The sequence below is a fragment of the Pinus tabuliformis genome, chromosome 5_1 (genome assembly GCF_031772625.1).
Source record: "Pinus tabuliformis cultivar Carrire ecotype Pingquan chromosome 5_1, CPIR1, whole genome shotgun sequence".
Taxonomy (NCBI): Eukaryota; Viridiplantae; Streptophyta; class Pinopsida; order Pinales; family Pinaceae; genus Pinus; species Pinus tabuliformis.
In genome coordinates this window covers 336976593-336996949 of record NC_142305.1, presented here as the reverse complement: position 1 = coordinate 336996949, position 20357 = coordinate 336976593, and the positions used below count along the sequence as shown (strand labels likewise).

The 20357-nt window shown below is 34.9% G+C and overlaps 1 protein-coding gene and 2 pseudogenes across 1 annotated transcript; 2 read left to right on the top strand and 1 right to left on the bottom strand.

The window, feature by feature from the left end:
* Positions 1-221: 221 nt before the first annotated feature.
* On the bottom strand, positions 222-862 carry LOC149164788 (expansin-A8-like; annotated as a pseudogene).
* Positions 863-5217: 4355 nt separating this feature from the next.
* Positions 5218-8897, top strand: LOC149164787 (uncharacterized). Its single transcript, XM_089429609.1, has 4 exons — positions 5218-5281; positions 5561-5751; positions 7699-8064; positions 8100-8897. Exons 1-4 carry the CDS (start codon positions 5218-5220, stop codon positions 8895-8897), a joined length of 1419 nt encoding a protein of 472 aa, XP_089285735.1.
* A 403-nt stretch (positions 8898-9300) lies between these two features.
* Positions 9301-10095, top strand: LOC149164786 (histone-binding protein MSI1 pseudogene; annotated as a pseudogene).
* Positions 10096-20357: the final 10262 nt, after the last annotated feature.

The following is a 20357-nucleotide window of genomic DNA, read 5'->3' as shown; positions in this document are numbered from 1 at the left end:
AGTACAGCTCTATACGCGATGCATACATCAATTCTATGCTACAGCAACAATCAGAGTCGGGGGCTAATTTGCGTATCCTATTCAACATTATGAATACTAGCCTCCTGAAGTACTCTCGGAGTAATAACCACTTAAAAGCGGGTGATATTGTCGGATCACCTCCGCTTCTTCGCTTCAGCGTTACTCTTACACAAGTTAGCCTTGATACATATTAGAATGGCTTAAAATTGCGGTCCTTCGAACGTCTGGCCAAATTGCCAATTCGCAGGAGCAATGTTATAGGAAGTGATAGTTCTCCCGTTGCTGGTGGTGACCTGGAAGGACAGAGTCTGCCCATTTAAATAGGAGTTGCTCTGCCAATTCTGTCCCCAGTTTCGGGACATTGCTTTCCAACTAGTGATGGAAACCGCCTCCACATCCCCTGCACCTCCTACATTGGTAATGAGTACCTAATTGATGTAGGAGTGCCCATTGATCGTGAATCGAACTCCTCCCTTCCTCAAGCATGGCACCCTGCACGCATATATATTAACCTTGCAGCTAAGGATTTCATCCTAATTAAAGTCCAGTTGGAAATAAAACTTCAGGTTGAAGAATAGGATTATAGTGTTATCAGACTAATTAGGGTAGCAATTAATTACCTTCTGAATATGATTGGAATAATGCCACTTCTGTATATGGCGATTTGCTGAAAAGCAGGTTGAGCCATGTGGAAGTGTTGGAGAGGTGGATTGCACCATCCTCCATTGTCGTTGGGAAGAGCATTGTTAGGGGGACAGAGGTTAGTCGCAGTAACTGTCACAGTGCTTGGTAGACACCACTGAGGGTTGTAGTGGTGCTTGCATTTCATTTGGTATCCCCAAGAAACCGAAGGTTGTGGCCAGTATTACGGGAGCCATTTCACAACGAAACAGATGCTCACTTAAAGATAGGTAGGTTTCCTCTTAATGAATATCTAACGCTAGAACTAAGTAGAATGGAAAGTAGAACCGATCATCTGAGTCGATGGCTGATTGGTGAACTCCAACAGATATAAAGAATCGGGAGGTTGATAAGTTATCGAAATTTCTTCCGCTAACGTCGGCACCCACCGCAACGAGCGGATATTGTCTAGATATTAATATCCGTTGGAGAGTCGTTGGGTGCACAGTGCACATGCACCGCTCGTTCAAACCTTCGGTGACATCTGCACACGGGATTCAAGAATCACGTGAATATTGCGATGACCAAGGGGTTCTTATTTTCAAAAGTCTGACCACAATATGACCGACACTACTAGAACTAGGGTTTCTTATTTTCAAAAGTCTAACCAAAATATGACTGACACTACTGGAACTAGAACTAGGGGTTTTTATTTTCAAAAGTCTGACCACAATATGACCGACACTACTGGAAAGGCCGGTGGCCCGTGGGTGACAATTAAGGTTTATACTTCTCATCTTACGCCAGTTTTACGTACGTTGATCACAAAATTCATGTGTTTATTCATATCATTGCTTGAATTTACGTATGATCTTTTATAAATTGTATTCTTTTCTAGGTAGAGGTATTTGTTTTCTTATCTAACGGAGTCGGCCAGTGTTTGCAAATACAAAAGCATATATGTGAACTGTTTCAACGGTCCTCAACGCTGAAGTGTTGTTTACAAGCAAAAACAAGCAGCTACGTCATAAATGACTGGATATCGCTATCTATGTTAAATCCAGGATAGATTTGTTCTGAGAAGTATGGCCTTTTCTTATTGGTCAAGAAATTACTTGCATCTAATTCAATTCTAATGGATTAAATTTCATAAACAAACATCACACTAAAGCCATTCCTACCATTTCTTTTCAATTTATGGACCCGTCAACATAGTTAAGGTCTATATAGTGTGGGCTACGAATGTAACCTGTCGATGGTAAATTATGTTCACCGAGTACAAAACTGTGCCCGCAACTATTCTAGTTTTAAAGGAAAATAAATGATTAGAGGTATAATCGAACATTTTGACGAGCATTACTGAAATGTATATTGTTTCAAACGTCATTTCAGCGTGTGATAAAGAGGTGATAAAGCTGGGATGATAAAGAGCCCATCTAAGTCGAAATATAAAGCGAGAGTACTAAGCGGAAGAAAGTTTTTTGATGAGGACATAAAGTAACTATATGATGTGAAATTTGCTCCAACAGAGATAGATAAATGAATTTGTGATCGTGAGAGGACGAATTTTGCAACGATCAAAATTTTGAATAAATGTAGAGCAGGGGATGAAAAACCTAACTAAAATATCCGATCGTTAATGGATGTATAGTATTAACGAGCAACAAACATAGGTAGCAGCGAGTAGTGGTATGTTTTAGGAGTACTAGGATAATGGTGGACTGTGAGCGGATGTATTAATTAATGCCATCGTAATGGCTGTATAGAATAGACGAGCAATGAACATATGGGAGCAACAGGTATAGTTGTATGTTGGAGGAGGATTAGGATTATGGTGGATTGTGGGGATGTATCAACAAAATTATTAATTTAAAAATTGTGATGAAATTTGTGTTTATTTAATAATTTTAATGAAGTTTGTGTTTAATTTTTATGTGTATTAATGTAACCATTGTAGTAAAGATGTGTTTTGTTTTTATGTGTATTACAGTTATAGTAGTTCATAAAAGTATGATTCAATTTTGAAAAGGTTCAATTTTGAAAAGGTGTTAGTTTAGGTTATTTATAAGTTTTTAAATAATTAAATAGTTAATATTTTTAAAAATAATTTAATTATATATATATTATTAAATATTTTATATTTTAGATTGAATTAGTAAAAAGTTTAGAAATTTTCACTTTTATGAAATAACCATGTATTTTTTTAATTTTTTTCTATCTTTTATATATATGTATGTTAGAATAATGATTAATGTTTTATTTGTTTTCTAATTCATTTTATGAAAATCTTATAATCTATAAAATGCATCATTAAATTGATTGAAATTAAGAGAGATAGTCTTTCGGATTAATCACATTGCAAGGATTGGGTCTACGTTTAGAACCAACTAATGTGGTTCATCCTCACGAGAAGGTGAGAAATCCATCCATATGAGAAAATAAATAGCAGGGATGCATCATTGCACAGTGTTAGCTGTTATGTAAAAATAAATTACTTATTATCGAACCAGCTAAAGCTTATTAATTAAATAATAAAATAATAATATAAGCAGGGCTGACCTAGTCAATTAAATGGTCAATATAATAAGTGATTATGATAATATTAGGTAAAAGTTTGTTTTTTGTTGGTAGAAATATAATATGTTTACCAAATTAAATAACTCAAATCTTATAAATTCATATAGTAATGTCATAGGACTATTATAAATTTATCTAATAATAATAGTTTGAAAATAATTAATTTTAGAATTTTATATAATAATATGTTACTAAAGAACTAACATATTTGCTAAGTTAAATAACTAAAATCTGATAAATTATTATAAGTTTATATGATAGTAGTTTGAAAATAGTTAATTATAGAATCTCATATAATAATATAATACTAATATTATGAATCTATATAAAAATTTAAATGAAATTAATAATCAGTAATATAATTATTTATTTATATGAAATTTTTTTTTACTTTTTTTTTTAGATAACTATATATTAACAAACATTCAAAAAGGACTATAAGGGGGGAAGTCAATAAATAAAACAAGGAAGATAACAAAAGCTAAGAAGGATAAGGGGGAGGAGAGGGAGGCAAAGTTAAGAGGTGAGAGCTGGAATCCAGCGTTTACTTAGCTTCCAGTCATCATCCCTATTCAGGTTATTGGAATGCCTCTCAATCTCAATCGCTTCCTTGAGTTTCCTGTGGTGGAAATGACCAATTTTAGCAATGAATTTAGACTCTTCAATGCAGACATGGTGCTTAGATTTCTCAGCATGTTTTGCAAGGGCTGACATGCGGGAGCGATTATGTCTGAGGTCAGCCACATGTTCACTGATCCTCTGCTTAATAGATCTCCAAGTTTCTCCAATGTAGGGGATACCACATGAGCAAGGAACAAGGTAGACCCCTTTTGAGCTCATTGGGTCAATAGGGTCCTTGACTGACCTAAGAGAATTTTTAATGGTATTGAGAGGCTTGAAGGACGAAGAAACATTAGTTTCCTTAAGAATATGGGCAATCCTATCAGTGGTCCCTTGGATATACGAGAGATGAACCTTAGAGATAGGATCAGAGAGGGCATATTTAACCTTCGGTTCCTTGCTAGCTCTGTGAAAAGCCTTAAGGCTATGGGATCAGTTGTACCCGTTATTTTAAAAAACCTCAAGAACATGAGATTTCTCCTGATCAAGATGCTCGTCATCGGAGATTCTTAGGGCACGGGTAGCGAGAGTGCTGAGAACCCCAAATTTCTGAGCAGGGAAGTGCTGAGAATCGGCATGTAGGTACTGTTCTGTGTGAGTCTTCTTCCAAAAAACTTGGTAACAGAAGGACCCATCATCCTTCCTAGAAAGCAAGATGTCAAGAAAGTGAAGGCGACCATTCTCCTCCACTTCCATGGTGAACGTGATGGAGTCTGATTAGGAATTAAGGTGCTCAAGAAACAAATCTAGTTTCTCTTGACCATGAGGCTAGATGACACAAGTGTCATCAACGAACCTCTTCCATTTTTTAGGACAATATTTGGCCGAAGCAAGGGCCCTGGTTTCAAAATCTTCCATGAACATGTTTGTGACAATAGGGGAGAGGGGGGAGCCCATCGCAACACCACAATTTTGTTCATAGAATTCACCCTGAAAGCTAAAAGAAGTGGAGGTGAGGCAAAGGCCAACTAATTTGGCCGTGTCTTTATCGGTAATACGAGACCTTTGTTGAGAAGACTAAAGACAGAGGGATAGAAATTCTTGCTTGATAGATTAATAACATTCTTGAAACCCCTATAATTATTATCATCATCATCATAGCTGGTGTTGTTATAACTATTATTATTGTAATTATTATTACATCTATTATTATTATAGTCATAAATGTTATTATTATATTTATTACTATGATATAAGTTATTAATATCGTTATTGTGATTAAAGTAATTAGTATTATTACTATCAACCTTAAAAAGTAAATTGTTATTATGAACGAGGTTCTTAGAAATATTCTTGTTTTTATCGGAGATATTAGAGTAGATGTTGTGTTTATTTATGTTATGTCTATTAAAATGAAAGGGCCGAGAGGAAGACAACATGATTAGGGATGGAACGGTGGAAGAGAAATCCGCTAAGTTCGAATTGATGGAGGAGGAGAGAGGTAGACCGATAACCAATGCCAGGGGCGAGTTGGAGGGAGGGGGGAAGGAGGATTCCGTGGTGGAAGAAGTCACTCAATAGCATGTATCTGCGTGGAGAGGGGGAGGGATGTTGCAAAGAGCGGACCTGGACCTCTCAACATAGTCAGAGGACTGGAAAGTTATTGAGGAAGGTGGAGGTATGAGCGAAGACGAGGGGTTAGCATCGAGGGAGGGAACGGAATGGAAGAGGTTAGACTGAGGGGACAACGAACTCACTAGGTTCATCAACAATGCTGCAGAGGGTGGTATCGCCGATGGAGATGAGAGAGAAATGTCAACAGCTAGTAGAGAGGATCGAGCAGGTGTCGAAACCGAGTCCGTGAATGGATCCCTGGGAGATCTGGAAGGAGATATGTCAACAGCCATCGGAGAGGACCTAGCGGGTGCTGAAACCGAGTCCAAAAATGAATCCAGGAGATCTGGAGGATGGGTCAGTGGTAGGAAGCAACTTGAAAACTTGTGAAGAGGACTAAGAAAGTGCACCAGAAACATAAACCTGAAGAGGGGAAGTAGAAGGAATCCATCCAACAATTTTGAGAGAACACCCTAGGGGAGAGGGGGAAGATGCAAAATTGGGTTTTGAAGGAATTTGCGTGCAAACCCAATTCCTCAATGGAGAGACCTGTTCATTTTTTACTGCACTAGCAGATTGAAGCGGTCCAAGCTAAAGACGAAATCGGAAGAGCGTTTCCCATAATTCAATAGCCTTTCGAATTTAATGAAATGCTTTTTCTTGGAGGATTCTTCCAATCGGAGGGCCTTCGCTGCCGAACTAAAGTCAATCACATTCCACAAGGACACTGAGATCTGGTTTGCTAGATCCAAATGGAGCCAGAGAAGTCTTGCTCCCGCGCATCAGCCTTTGCAAAACATGCTAAGAAATCTAAGCACCATGTCTGCATTGAAGAGTCTAAATTCATTGCTAAAATTGGTCATTTCCACCATAGGAAACTCAGGGAAGCGATTGAGATTGAGAGGCATACCAATAACCTTAATAGGGATGATGGCTGGAAGCTAAGTAAAAGCTGGATTCCGGCTCTCGCCTCTTAACTCTGCCTCCCTCTGCTCCCCCTTATCCTTCTTGGCTTTTGTTATCTTCCTCGTATTATTTAATGGCTTTCCCCACTTATAGTCCTTTTTGAATGTTTGTTAATATATAGTTATCTTAAAAAAATTAAAAATTTTGATATAAATAAATAATTGTATTATTGATTATTAATTTCATTTAAATTTTTATATAGATTCATAATATTAGTATTATATTATTATATAAGACTCTATAATTAACTATTCTCAAACTACTATCATATAAACTTATAATAGTTTATCGGATTTTAGTTATTTAACTTAGCAAATATGTTAGTTCTTTAGTAACATATTATCATATAAAATTCTAAAATTAATTATTTTCAAACTATTATTATTAGATAAATTTATAATAGTCATATGACATTATTATATAAATTTATAAGATTTGAGTTATTTAATTTGGTAAATATATTATATTTCTACCAACAAAAAACAAACTTTTACCTAATATTATTATAATCACTTATTATATTGACTAGTTAATTGACTAGGTGACTGCTTGCTTATATTATTATTTTATTATTTGCGAAACGTCGACCCAATCCTTGCGATGTGATTAATCCGAAAGACCATCTCTCTTAATTATGGATCACAAAAGTCTTCGATCTAACTTGATTGAAATTGTAAATTTTCTTGATTTAATACTTTCAAAAATATCTAACTTATAAGGTTTACAAAATTTATCAATAATTCATTCAATTTTTGTAGAAAAATATATTTTTATTTAGAAAAAGGAATGAAGAAAAAAATAAAATAGAATAAAAAAAGATGTTATAATGGGCATAACAATATAGTGAAATTCACCAAATATTATTAATCAATAAAATTGAAAAACATAACCATAGAAATCAAAACAATGATAGCTCATATAACACTATATAAGTACTGTTATCACTTAAGAATTCTAATTTCAAAACCGCTCACATTAGTTTGACTGTAAAAATTCGGTGCTAGTCTAGGTTTGAGTTTTTGTTTGCCTTAGAGTCTGAGTCTTAGGAGTCCATTATGCATCCTCATTCACCACCGGTCTCATAATTCATACAATTTCCATGTGTCAGTTTTGTTCAAAGGTTATTATGTGCTACAAAGCTCTTTAGGAGATTTCGTAGCGCATAAGTCAGTTTTAGGTGTTTTCGCAGCGCAACATGTTTCAGGTGATTTCGTAGCGCAAAAACCTGGTCTAGGTGATTTTGTGCTGATCCATAACAAATCTCACCCAGCTGTCATACTTATCAGAATCTGCGGTGTTTTAGGTCGTTAGGTGTATTGGTACTGGCACATGTTGCAGTTGTTGCTGAGAAGGAGACAAAGGGTTCTGTTTACAATCTACATGTATTTAATGGAAAGTTGCTCGCTGGCATCAATTAAAAGATTCAGTTATACAAATGGGAGAACCGTTCTTTTGATGAAGCCTGGAAAACAGAATACATCGTCTCAAGAGAATCAACTGTGCCACCTGGTTTATCTTATTGAGAATGCCATTATGAATTTGCCACCTGGTCACGGAGATGTTTTCCCTGCTCTTTTGAATAGTGAGAAGCTTGATGAACTACTCTCACAGGATGTAAAAGGTGGTACGCTTATCTCTTATGAAGGTTGCGTTCAGCTTCCAGAGATTGCACAGGTTCCAGAGGAGCATATTCGCGAGTTCAAGGTCATTTTCACCTGCATCTGTGGTGGATTGGGCAGGCAATAGTTGGAGATGGGAAAAATCCTCGCAGAGAAAGGCAACAGATTGCTGAAATTGAAAATCAGGCAAAGGAAGCAAACAAGCTCACTGCAGTTACCATGAGGAGTCGGACTACAAATGTGCACGGTGATAAGTTGATTGTCACCACAACTAGTCCATTTGAGCAAGCCGCTTTTGGTTCTAAAACGGATTGGCGTGTAAGGGCAATATCTGCCACAAATCTCTATCTCCGAGTCGATCATATATATGTTAACTCTGATGATATCAAGGAAACTGGCTATACATACATTATGCCAAAGAACATATTGAAAAAATTCATTTGCATAGCTGACCTTAGGACTCAGATTTCGGGGTACATTTATGGTATAAGCCCTCCCGACAATCCACAGGCGAAGAAAATTCGCTGTATAGCTATGCCTCCACAATGGGGAACGCATCAGCAAGTTCATTTGCCTTTGGCTTTACCGGAGCATGAATTTTTGAATGATTTAGAACCTTTGGGATGGATGCATACACAACCCAATGAGCTTCCTCAATTATCACCTCAAGACTTAACATGCCATGCTCGAATCTTGGAGAATAATAAGCAGTGGGATGGAGAGAAATGTATCATTCTTACATGCAGTTTCACTCCCGGCTCCTGCTCCTTAACTGCATATAAGCTTACTCCAATAGGTTATGAATGGGGGCGGCTCAACAAAGACACTGGAAGCAATCCACATGGTTATCCCACGAAGAAACAGAGTTTGAGCTCAAGTTATGCCAACCTGGTGAAGCTTCTTGTGTGGCGCATATAAGAGACAGGGTGAATGCTGATGAATCAAGTTTGAATGTTTCCTATGAAGCTCCAGAAATACTTCAAACATGCCACTTGGAAAAGATAGTGAAATCACTTGCAGCAGATCGTTGTGTCTTTGGTTCTCGTGATGAAATACTTGATGAAAATGTCCATTTAAACCAAGACCAACTTCTACACAGGTTTCTTTGTTTTCATGACAATCAACAAATAGCAACTCAGGAACAAGAATCAACCAGTAATCCTGAATGGATACAAGGAGAACATTTTGTGCATCAAGCCATACAAAATTTCAGGTTGTCATATGCATTAACAAACATAACTCCAGTGATGAAAAACTTGTCAAGCAGTTCGAGGATCAACAAGTCTATTTATACAAAGTTTAAAGTAGACGAGCCAAAACCATGTCAAGAGCTCGCAGAGGACTTTGGGTTATAGGTAATGCCGCAGCACTAAAACAGTCAAATAGCTCGTCAACGTTAATTGATGATGAAAAGGACAATTCAGCAGAAAATGAAAGTTGAATGGCTCCATCATACCTTCAGAATAGCCCAATTATTTGATGATAGCAGAGGTCCAGATTCCCCTGCAAAACTCTGAAGATAACATCATTGGAGGTTTTGAATCCACTGAAGCCAAAGTACAAATAACACAAAAGATTAATCATGAAGGAGAAGTTAACAAGGCTCGCTACATGCCACAAAATTCATTTGTCATTGCAACGAAGACAGTGAGCTCAGATGTTTATGTGTTTGATTACAGCAAGCATTCATCAAAGGCTCCTCAAGAAAGGGTTTGCAATCCTGAATTGATATTGAAAGGTCATTCTAATGAAGGATATGGTTTGACACGGAGTCCTCTCAAAGAAGGTCACCTACTAAGTCGTTCAAACGATGCACAAATATGCTTGTGGGATATAAACGCTGCATTTGGAAAGAAAGTGCTTGAGGCCAATCAAATATTTAAGGTTCATGAGAGAGAAGTTGAAAATGTTTCATGGCATTTTAAGCACGAATACCATTTTGGCTCTGTTGGAAATGATTGCCATTTTGCTCATATGGGACATGCGTACACCTGCACCTAACAAGCCTAAACAATCAGTTGTAGCTCATCAGAGTGAGGTTAACTCTCTGGCCTTTAATCCGTTCAATGAGTGGCTGTTGAGAAAAGAAAGCTCAAGACAGTCAGAGCTTGGATGAAGACTAACGCTCAGCAGTTTCGTAGCGCGCTACAAAAATGCTGAAGCAACACAATCTAATTTCAATTAACCGGTTTTGAATATGAGCGGGAATTTTGAAAGGGTAATGTCTACAAGGTATGCAAGGCATCTGCTGAAGCTATTAAGATTCAACCAGGTCAAGACAAGTGGAGATAATATGTATTCGAATCCAACTTTAGATTTTTGTCATAAAGTGAGCATATTTACCACACTTCAGGATATGTAAAACAGTTTGCAAGAATTTTGGCTTTCACGCATGAGAACGGTGGACAGCACATCAAAGACGTGGCAGTCTGCTCCATTTTGGGTAATTAAAAGATAAAGGATATACTTCGTGGGATCCGAACATTTTGAGGCAAACTAAAGACCGGTACACAGTGGTAGTTTCCTATGTTTCAGGGCATTGTAAAACATGTGACATTGAAGATCAACATGGAGCCTTGAAGATCCATCACAACCAAAATAAGAAGGGAACCAGATGTCAAAGAACGAGGATGATTGTAGACCAAAGTTGTTATGAAATTAGAGTCCTACTTGATTTAGATATCTAGAAGGTCTAGTTGATGTTTGTTACATTTAATAAGCAGTTAAAAGTTAAACAGGTGTCATTAGAAGTAATTCTCGAGTTCCCCTAATGTTTAAGGAGGAATCTCAGTCAGGTCTATATATAGGAGAAACAAAAATGTAATAGAGGTGGGAAGTTTATGTAAAAAAGCCTTGTTGTGAAGCTTATGTAAAGACTCTGTTCTTTTGGTAATACAGTAATGGTTTTTGCTGCTAAAGAATCATAGTGACTTCAATGTATGAATTCCTCTTGTTGTCTTTCACGTTGTTTACAGTTTGATGGGTACTTGAGTACTTGGAAATCATATGTTGTGCTCTAATTTCTTTCATGTACTCATATACTGTCCCTTTTGTGTCTGTTGTACTTTAAATATATTGAAGTCTGAATGCCTTGATTTCATTGCAAAGCCAATTCACTGTTGACGCTAAATGACATATGACTCCATGAGCCCAATGGATTGCTTGTTAATTTAGATTTTACCAGCCTCATTCCTATTTGTTTTATAAAAGAGTTAGCCATCTCAATCACAATCACAAATCTTAAACCCTTTGAGAGAGCCCTCTCAGGCTAAGGAGGCTAAGCCTTAGCTAAAAGATTGGTCTGAAACAGTTACTTGAAGTCCTCCTGGTTTGCAGCCTTCCAGGGCCTGATTTTGAGATAACAAGTACAACAACTTTTACATACAAAAATTATTTAGATTCTTTAATTCATAATTACAAATCCTATTTCCTATTGTATTTAGAATGTCCTATTTCCTATTGTATTTAGAATGTCATCCAATAAAAAAAATAAAACCATATCAATGGATAAAAAAACCCAACTCAAATGTGGATTGGAAATTCATTTGAGTTGGAAATTCAAAAACTACAAAACTATAACACATATACCAAAATGTAAAACTATCTTAACTCTATTGAGATTAAAAAAAATAAAATAAAATAAAAAAATAAATCTTAGCAAATCTATGATAAGCTAAATTGTTTTAATTGAAATTTAATACGATATTGGATCTTTTATGAATATGAGTATCTCTTTGCTTGTTAATATTTTTGTTGAAAAATATTTTCTCACATTATTGGGCTCTCCACACTAGTTAATAATTGTCATTGCATCATTATCAGTATAGTGGATTGGATTTCCTATTAAGTAATATATATATATATATATATATATATATATATCCTATACCTTTATGTTAAAGTAAAATGAGGTTTTGAAGATGTTTTCATCATGCAGGTATTTAGAGATTGTTGCTTCTTTTTGATAAATTTGTAGTATTACCCATAACCAAGGAGATATAACTTTCTATCTTGTAATTAATTTAGTTTCAATGGAAATTATGGTTATTATTGTAGTAGAATATGGAATTTATAAAGTTAGTGATCAATAAATTTAATGGAAACAACTTAAACATTTGCAAATTCAAAATGGATTATTTCTTTATTGTGTGTGTATTATTTCTTTATTATGTGTGTGTATGTTTGTGTGCCTGAGAGAGGGGGAGAGAGGGAGAGCAAGGATTTCATTATAATGGAAAGAAACATAATATTATTAAGTGGAATGATTGAAACAAGGCAAGGGATAAGTTCCTTTTCTTGATAAGCCTTAGATTGTTTGAATTCATGGTGAAGGTGATGGGGAACAATGAGACAATTAAGCTTTATTTTATAAATAGGGGGGCTAATATTCGGTACCTCATACTACCACCCTAGTTACTCCTGGGATAGAAATCATATTCCATAAAGATGAAGGATGGTGACAAGGTGACCAATCACCCAAATACTGCAAAACACTTTTAAATTAATTCAAGTCCATTAAAGATGAGGTGAAGGATGTTTAGGAATGCATTGTCTTCCTTTTCTTTTTACATACTTTATGTGGTAATTGTGTTCTTGACATAAGTGGTAGCACTAATAGGAGCATATCATGATATATGAAGTTATTTGTCAACAATCACTGAAATAAATATCAAAAGATAGTTCGAAATAAATTATTAGTTCATAAGCATTGTTGACAAGATGATATTTTAAGGAGAAAAAAAAACATGGTGAGACTACGAGAAAACCAAGAGGTAGTAGAAGAAGAAATAATTAGAAATTAAAATTTTAAAAGTATAAGAAAATGGCGAACATGAAAAAATTGTACTTATGTTCTTGTAGAAGTAGGATGACTCTCCTATCAAATTTTGGAACATGGAAGGAATCCTATTGTATTTTGAAACAAGGAAGGAATTTGTTATCTTGTAGCAAGATTCTTCATATCGAATTTCCAAGAGAAAGTATGAATTCTGGATTCTAGGTTATCTTCCCATGTGTCTCTGTAAAGGGCATGGTTCAAGGGGAATGGTATGATTCATAAAGGGATCATATTCTTTCTGGAATTGTACTTATGTTCTTGTAGAAGTAGGATGACTCTCCTATCAAATTTTGGAACATGGAAGGAATCCTATTGTATTTTGAAACAAGGAAGGAATTTGTTATCTTGTAGCAAGATTCTTCATATCGAATTTCCAAGAGAAAGTATGAATTCTGGATTCTAGGTTATCTTCCCATGTGTCTCTGTAAAGGGCATGGTTCAAGGGGAATGGTATGATTCATAAAGGGATCATATTCTTTCTGGAATTGTAAGTCACGTGACAATATGACATAGGACATGGAGGAAACATGGACATGAGTATCCAATAGTGGATACACTGACCCAAAAAAAATACACTTTTAACACTTTATATATATCAAATTTCAAATTTCAAATACAAAAATGAAAGGTAGAGAGACATGTCCAATATTTTAATAAAGCACAATGTCTATAAAATGTTGATACAAGTAGTTACTACAGTGATGATTATCAAACACATAATAAATTAGAATATCTAATATATATGTAATCATAATATATATGTGTGTATATATATAGTGTCACAAACACTATAGGTAGGAATGCTAATGATAAGTACAAAATAGGATAATATATACTAGAACCATATATGGGATAATCTCATAGATCATCATTATCAATAGTCCTATTCCATTTTAGAATCATCAAAATCAACACCCTTTCCACTACTCTCTCCTCCATCCTCTTACACCTCATCCTCCTTAATATTCAATCCAAGATCTGCATCTACTAGTGTGGAAAATGACACCTCAAGAGGATCACCATCACCAAATGTGCTCAAATATTACTTGGGAGCCTGCACTGATACATGTGGATCATGGTATACATTCTCATTCTTTATACTGGGAGAGGGGGTCAGGGGATACTTTCTCCATAAACTTCATTGTTCTCTTTGACTATGCCAACTGGTCTGTCAATTGCTTTGTTGGCATGGCTATCCGCGTCCTTATTTTGGTTTCTCAGGATGTGCTTTAAGGTTATATTTCCCAGACTTTCAAAACTTGCTCTGATCCTTATATAGATTTTATTGATGGCTATGCTTTTGAAGTCCCTATTGGCATCCAGAGCGCCTATTATGATAGAAAAGTCCCCTATTATTATAGGGTTTTTGAATGCGTTTTTGTTTAAAATCCTTGTGCCTAGGAGAAGGCTGTATGCTTCAGCCCTGTTGTTTGTCATTTCTCCCAGGCTCCATTCATAGGTTATTATTTTTTGTCGATTCGGATCTATTATAACTCCTCCTGCCCCTGCTTTGCCTAGGTTATTTTTTGCAGCTTCGTCAAAAAAGAGAATGTGTCTCTTCTGTTCTTTTATCCTTTCTGCAAATTCTTTGTCCTCCAATGTTAATTTCCAATTCTTGTTTGTGTGGGATTCTTTATTATTTGCTGTAACTCTTGCTTTTGCGTTGTTTTCTAACATTGATTTAATGTACCAGTCTTTCTCTTCTTGTTGTAAATTATTCTGATCCATTTTTGAGATTCCATTTGTATTGATTATCTCTACAACTTGGCTCCAAGTTTTTCCTAAGATCTTGCCTAGATTTGGCTTTTGTTCTTTGAAAATGCATTTGTTTCGGGCTAACCAAATTTGCCAAAATAGGATTGAAGGGAGACATTTCCATATCCTTTTTATTGTTGCCTTTTTTTTCTTTGTATATGGGTAGCTTTTATCCCAGTTTTTATGAAGAATTGTCAACTGGATTGTTGGATTTATGTTTATTTCCAAAGGACTTGTTGCCTATTTCCAGCACACTCTCGCCACCATACAGTTAACGAATAGGTGTTGGATAGTTTCTTCCTCCTTTTGACACATGACACATTTTGAGGGCCCTTGTATTCCTTTTTATTTTGATTTTTAGAGGTAATAATTTTACCTTTGAGAAGGGTCCAGGTGAAGAATTTAATTTTGGGCAGAGTCTCTGAATTCCAAGCTGCCTTCTAAAGACTCTAGTCATTTTGATTGTGAAGATTTTGGAGGAGGTTGTACCCAAATTTCGCTGTGTAATCCCCTCCATTTGGGTCCCAAACAAAGTCACCTTGCTCTTCTATGTTGATGGGCGCAGCCCCAACCAAATGGAATTTTAAAATTTCCCACTGACTTTTAAGTCTTGATGGAGTGGCCATCTTTTTCCATGTAACCCAGTTATTCTAATCCTAATCCGAAATAGAATAAAGTGTGTTAAAACTTTGCTCTTCCATCCATCTCTGAAGGCCCCTTAAATTTTGTTGCTGGTTTAAGGTGGTCTTTTCCCATTATTCTATCCTCCCAGATAGAAATTGTTTTGCCATTCCCTGGATTTGTTGATATTTGATCTCTAATAAGAGGAATTATCCTTTTAACCAATTTCCAGATTTGGGTGCATGGCCTGTCTGGAATAGTATTAGTGATCATCTTTGCTCTATGACCATTCAAGTATTTCATTGTTAGTACTTTTTCCCACCAGTGGCCGTTCCCATTTATCATTCTCCAGATAATTTTTGTCCCCAGGGAAATGTTCCTTAGTCCTCGCAGTCATATTGCTATACCTCCTTTTTCATAGGGAAGAGTAACTTGCTCCCATTTAACAAGGCTAAATTTTTTATTATCTTGTTCTCCTCCTTGCCAGAGGAAGCTTCTAATTATCAGTTCCATTTGCTTGTGGCCGCTTGCCGGAGCCATAATGATTGCATACTGATATATAGGCAAGGTCGAGAGAAGTGCCTTAATCAGTGTCACTCTTCCTGCCAGGTTGAGCCACATCACAAAATTCGACCCAAAACATGGTCTTTTAACCCCAAAATTGTCCTTGGGGGATCTTGTTCCCAACATGAGTTTACAAGCAAGCCTGATATGAGTGGAAGTAAGGTTTAGGAGCTCCATTTTTGTATAGAATACAGTTCCATGGGCCCATAACCCATAGGATTCCAAAGGTGAGCACTTATGCTCACAAAATTCAAGAGCCATCAAAGTTTGAAATACGTAGACCCAAAAATTGTTTTGTGTCACTTATAAAAGTAAGAGGATGTTGATTGGGTGATGTGAGAGTGTGGGAAACCTCTTAGTGTGACTATTATCTCACCTATGAGCTGCATCATCATTTCCATTTATTGCCTTTAATATTTTGTCTTGGTATTAGAGTGGGAGGTAAGAAAAATTAGAGGATTGATTGAGAGGTGTGTGGTGTGTATGTGAAATGGTCTTGTTGTTTTGTGAGGAAGTGGAGATGGAAGTTAGTGTGATTACACATGGATCTATGCAACATTATAATGAACCATGTTGAAATTGTTGTCTATTGTAGCCAATCTGTGTACAAACTTGTGTGAACAGTGGGTCATGTTGTATCACTTCGAATTCAGGTTGGATTTTTGAGCACTCAAGGTCTCCAAATCTACGATACCCTCTTAATTGGCAGCAAGATCAAAAAATAAAGAGTCGTATATTATGTCAATTATTGTCTATTGAAAAATGTGTGGACTGTTGTATTGAAGTTGTTGTCAATACAAGAATGTTGGAGATGTTGCAATGTGAACGAGCATCAGACTATCAAGAATGTTACACTAAGAAATACTGTTGTGTGGGATTCTATGTAAGCTACATGCGTCTAAATTGAGTTAGCTAAGGATTGTTCAAGTCATGAAAGCTATGAGATTACTGCATTTGAGACTGTGTTGAGGTGTTGTAAGTTGCATGAATGGAAAAGGATTCGATTGATATGTATCTTGAGTGAGTTACAAGAGAGTTATACTTAAAGAAGATTTCTCTCTTGATGATTCTATCCCATTCAAAATATTTAGATTTGGAAAATTATTTTCATAGCTGAAACTCATATATTTTGAAGTCAAATTTGGATATGGGGAAGAATCTTATATGGTTAACTGGAATTGTGAATTATGTAGAAGGTATTATATTTTTCTTGTTGTCAGTGTGATCGAAATAGACTGGATCAACTGCTTTTGAAATTGATGATGGGCAGGTATTCATCCACATATCTTTTATTGATCTTATCAACAACAAAGGAGGTGGCAACATCCTAGGGCCTCGAGAAGGTAATTTTTTGTGGGAATTATTTCTTATTAAAGGTGTGCTTAATGAATAAGTCTTTGGAAAATCCTTATTTAACTGAACCAAACAAGTTAGACAAGTCCAATTATATGAATTGTATGTTCAATATTCATACGTTGATGGAAGGGACAAATGTTTGGCCCAATGTATATAGACATGAATCCAAACTTGAAGTCCTCGCAAAGGTTCATAATTGGGAGCCCCATGAGAGAAAAGAAAAGTTGATTCTAAAAATGTTCGTGAAGGACAATATTAATTTTCATATCAGAGACTACAAGAAATTCAAGGAGAGATAGAATACCCTTAAAGGTTTGTATAAAACAACCAATGCAAATCGATTTTAGATCTCAAAAAATCAATTTCTTTCAATTGAAATAGAGGAGAATGAGAATGTGATAGTTTTATTTATAGAATCAGATATTTGAAAGAAAAACTAGGTGATATTGGTGAAAAAATCTCAAGCAAAGATATGGTAACTATGACGTTGAACGATATTTTAGAATAATATTGTATGTTTTGTTACAGGTCTCTTTGTAACATGAGAAACCTCACCTATATTTGATGACCTCACTGTATTCTTTGGCAAGAAGAAGAACAACGAAGGAAAAATATTAATTGTAGGTCTCATTATTTAGGCTTTGCGTTGATAGCAAAAGGAAAGCATTGTTCTAGAAGAAATCCATGGGAAGCAAATAAGGAGAAGGATGTAAAAGATATGTAAATCCACCATGTGCAAAGCCACATCAAGCTATTACCCAACGAAATTTCGATGTTAATATTAAAAAGAATGATGCATGTTCTTATTGTCACAAGTTTCAATGTTATTCAAAATGAATTTACGTGAGTCCAGACATAGAAATAAAGGGAATATTGGAAATTTTGTTGAATTTACGTGAGTCCAGACATAGAAATAAAGGGAATATTGGAAATTTTGTTGATAAAGGAGAAAAAACGTATTATGAATTCAAGAATGTGGTAATATATATCTTGTGGATGATCACTCACATCAAATCAAAGGATATGGTGTTGTAGATGTAACATTACAAAATGGTTGTGTTAAACAAATTTAAAATGTTTTGTATTGGCTATTTTAATCTCAGTTTTTACCATAATAAATTAAGATTTGAATGTATAATTTGTAAGAGCAAGAGTCATTAAGTATTGGTATCTACAACTATGACAACCCGATCAATTAAGTGGTTGGTATACTTGATCGACATCTTTCTCCAACTTTCATATGCCATTAGATATCATTATAAGCATAAAATTACTTACTAATTTCATTGCACAGGTTTAGTTAATTTTTATGTTTTTTTTTGTTTGGCAATATAAGATGCATCTTTATTTACTATTCATTTGATTTATAGAAATACGTTAAATCACATATTAAGTTAAATCTTAATTTAAATTCAATTAATTTCAAAATAATATATTTATTAATTTAAAATAAATTTTTTAAATGTATTTATCATGGTAATTTTATAATCTAAATAATAAATTATTAATTTTTTCTTTCTATTTTTTTTAATCTATTTAAGATAATCTATTATTTGTATTGCCAATTGAGAAAACATGTAAATAAAATATATTAATATAAATAACAAAAACTCTCAATTGATTTTGAATGTAAAAAATGAAATATTGGATATTTAAATAATCTCCACAAACCAAAAAGATTACTAGTTCTCATTAAAATCCAAATTTATTCAATAATAACTTGGTAGATTAATTTTTGTGATCAATCACAAAAAATAAACACTCTAATTGAACTTCAAATTATAACTCTAATAACCTATTTAGATAACTACTGTTATCTAAAACTATATTTTGAAATTTTTACAGTTTTTAAAATACAAAACTTAATTTTTTTATTTTTTATTTTTATTTTTTAATACAAAAGCAACATTTTTAATAAAGAATTTACTATTTTATAATTGAAAATTTCAATAATATTTTTTAATATATAAATTATCAGTGATACTTGTGAATGCTCGGATAAAATGGATGTTTCCATTTTTTGTATTGGAGGATTGATGTTTCTGTATATGTATAAATGCCCCTCTGAGATAAATGTTTCTATATATTACGATGGTTGGTTAGATGTTTCTATATATATAAATGTTCTATATATATTACGATGGCTGGTTAAATGTTTCTATATATATAAATGTTCTGTAAGATAGATGTTTCTATACATATAAATGTTCTGTAAATGTTCTGTAAGATAGATGTTTCTATATATATAAATGTTCTGTAAGATAGATGTTTCTATATATATTATAATGGCTACTTGATTATTGACCATAGGAAAATCAAATATCGCTCCTGAACAGAAGCGAAACAATGATTAAATTATATCCCTATGGCTGCTTGCTTATTAATCACAGGAAATTCAAATATCGCAGCAGAGCATTGTACCCTCTGCTCAGCTGTTCAGAATAACAACCCGCAGTGGAGGAATTAACTTAATTGATTTCGTTAACCAAAAATTTCGTATCTTATCGAAATTAACGTATTAAATCAGCGAATTTCCGAACTCTTTTGCCAAGACGGCCGAACTTGGTAACTATGCTTCAAACCACAGAAACGTCTGAACAATGGCGAAGTCCCCAGTCAAACGTGTTTTCGCAATTTAGCGGGACGGCGAAGCAGGAATATGTGTTGCAATAAAATATTAGATAACATTCGCAATTTCGCAGCACCGGCCAGAAAAACAGGAATTGTATGAGGGGAGTCGAGATGAACGGAGAGGCTTTGAATGTGTGCAGCGCTTTCACTGACCTGTGAAATAAATTTGTCAAAGTTCCATCTAAATTTAAGAAAAAAGCTCGCCGACCAAGGTAACAATGATCGTATCGCTTAAAACACTTTGCTTCAACTAATTAGTCCGAAAGGTGTATCGTTCCCAATATATATGACTACGTAAAACACTTCGCTTCAAAATCAATTAACTCAGTCACGACAATGCGCGAGTAGAGGTAATCAAAATCTCCAATAATTGCCGTCAACGATAACAATTAAAACATAAAGCTCCAATTTACAGAATTTAGGAGAAACATGTCACTGATACAATATATCACCGTCCCCAGTCAGCGCAGCAATATACAGGACGTGTATATCAATTCTATACAGCAGAAACAATTAGAAGTGGGTAGCAATCCTCGTACCCTTGGTTAGTGTGGAATACTGCCTATTGTACTATTCTATTTGGACAGGTTAGTTTTGAAGCAGATGACAATGGG

Bases quoted from the DNA above. Each gene is read 5' to 3' on its own strand.
- LOC149164787 (XM_089429609.1), top strand. From the start codon at position 5,218: ATGATTAGGGATGGAACGGTGGAAGAGAAATCCGCTAAGTTCGAATTG. The intron at 5,282-5,560 runs GTAGACCGATAA...ACAATGCTGCAG, and splicing joins ATTGATGGAGGAGGAGAGAG to AGGGTGGTATCGCCGATGGA. The intron at 8,065-8,099 runs GTCATTTTCACC...TGGATTGGGCAG, and splicing joins AGCATATTCGCGAGTTCAAG to GCAATAGTTGGAGATGGGAA.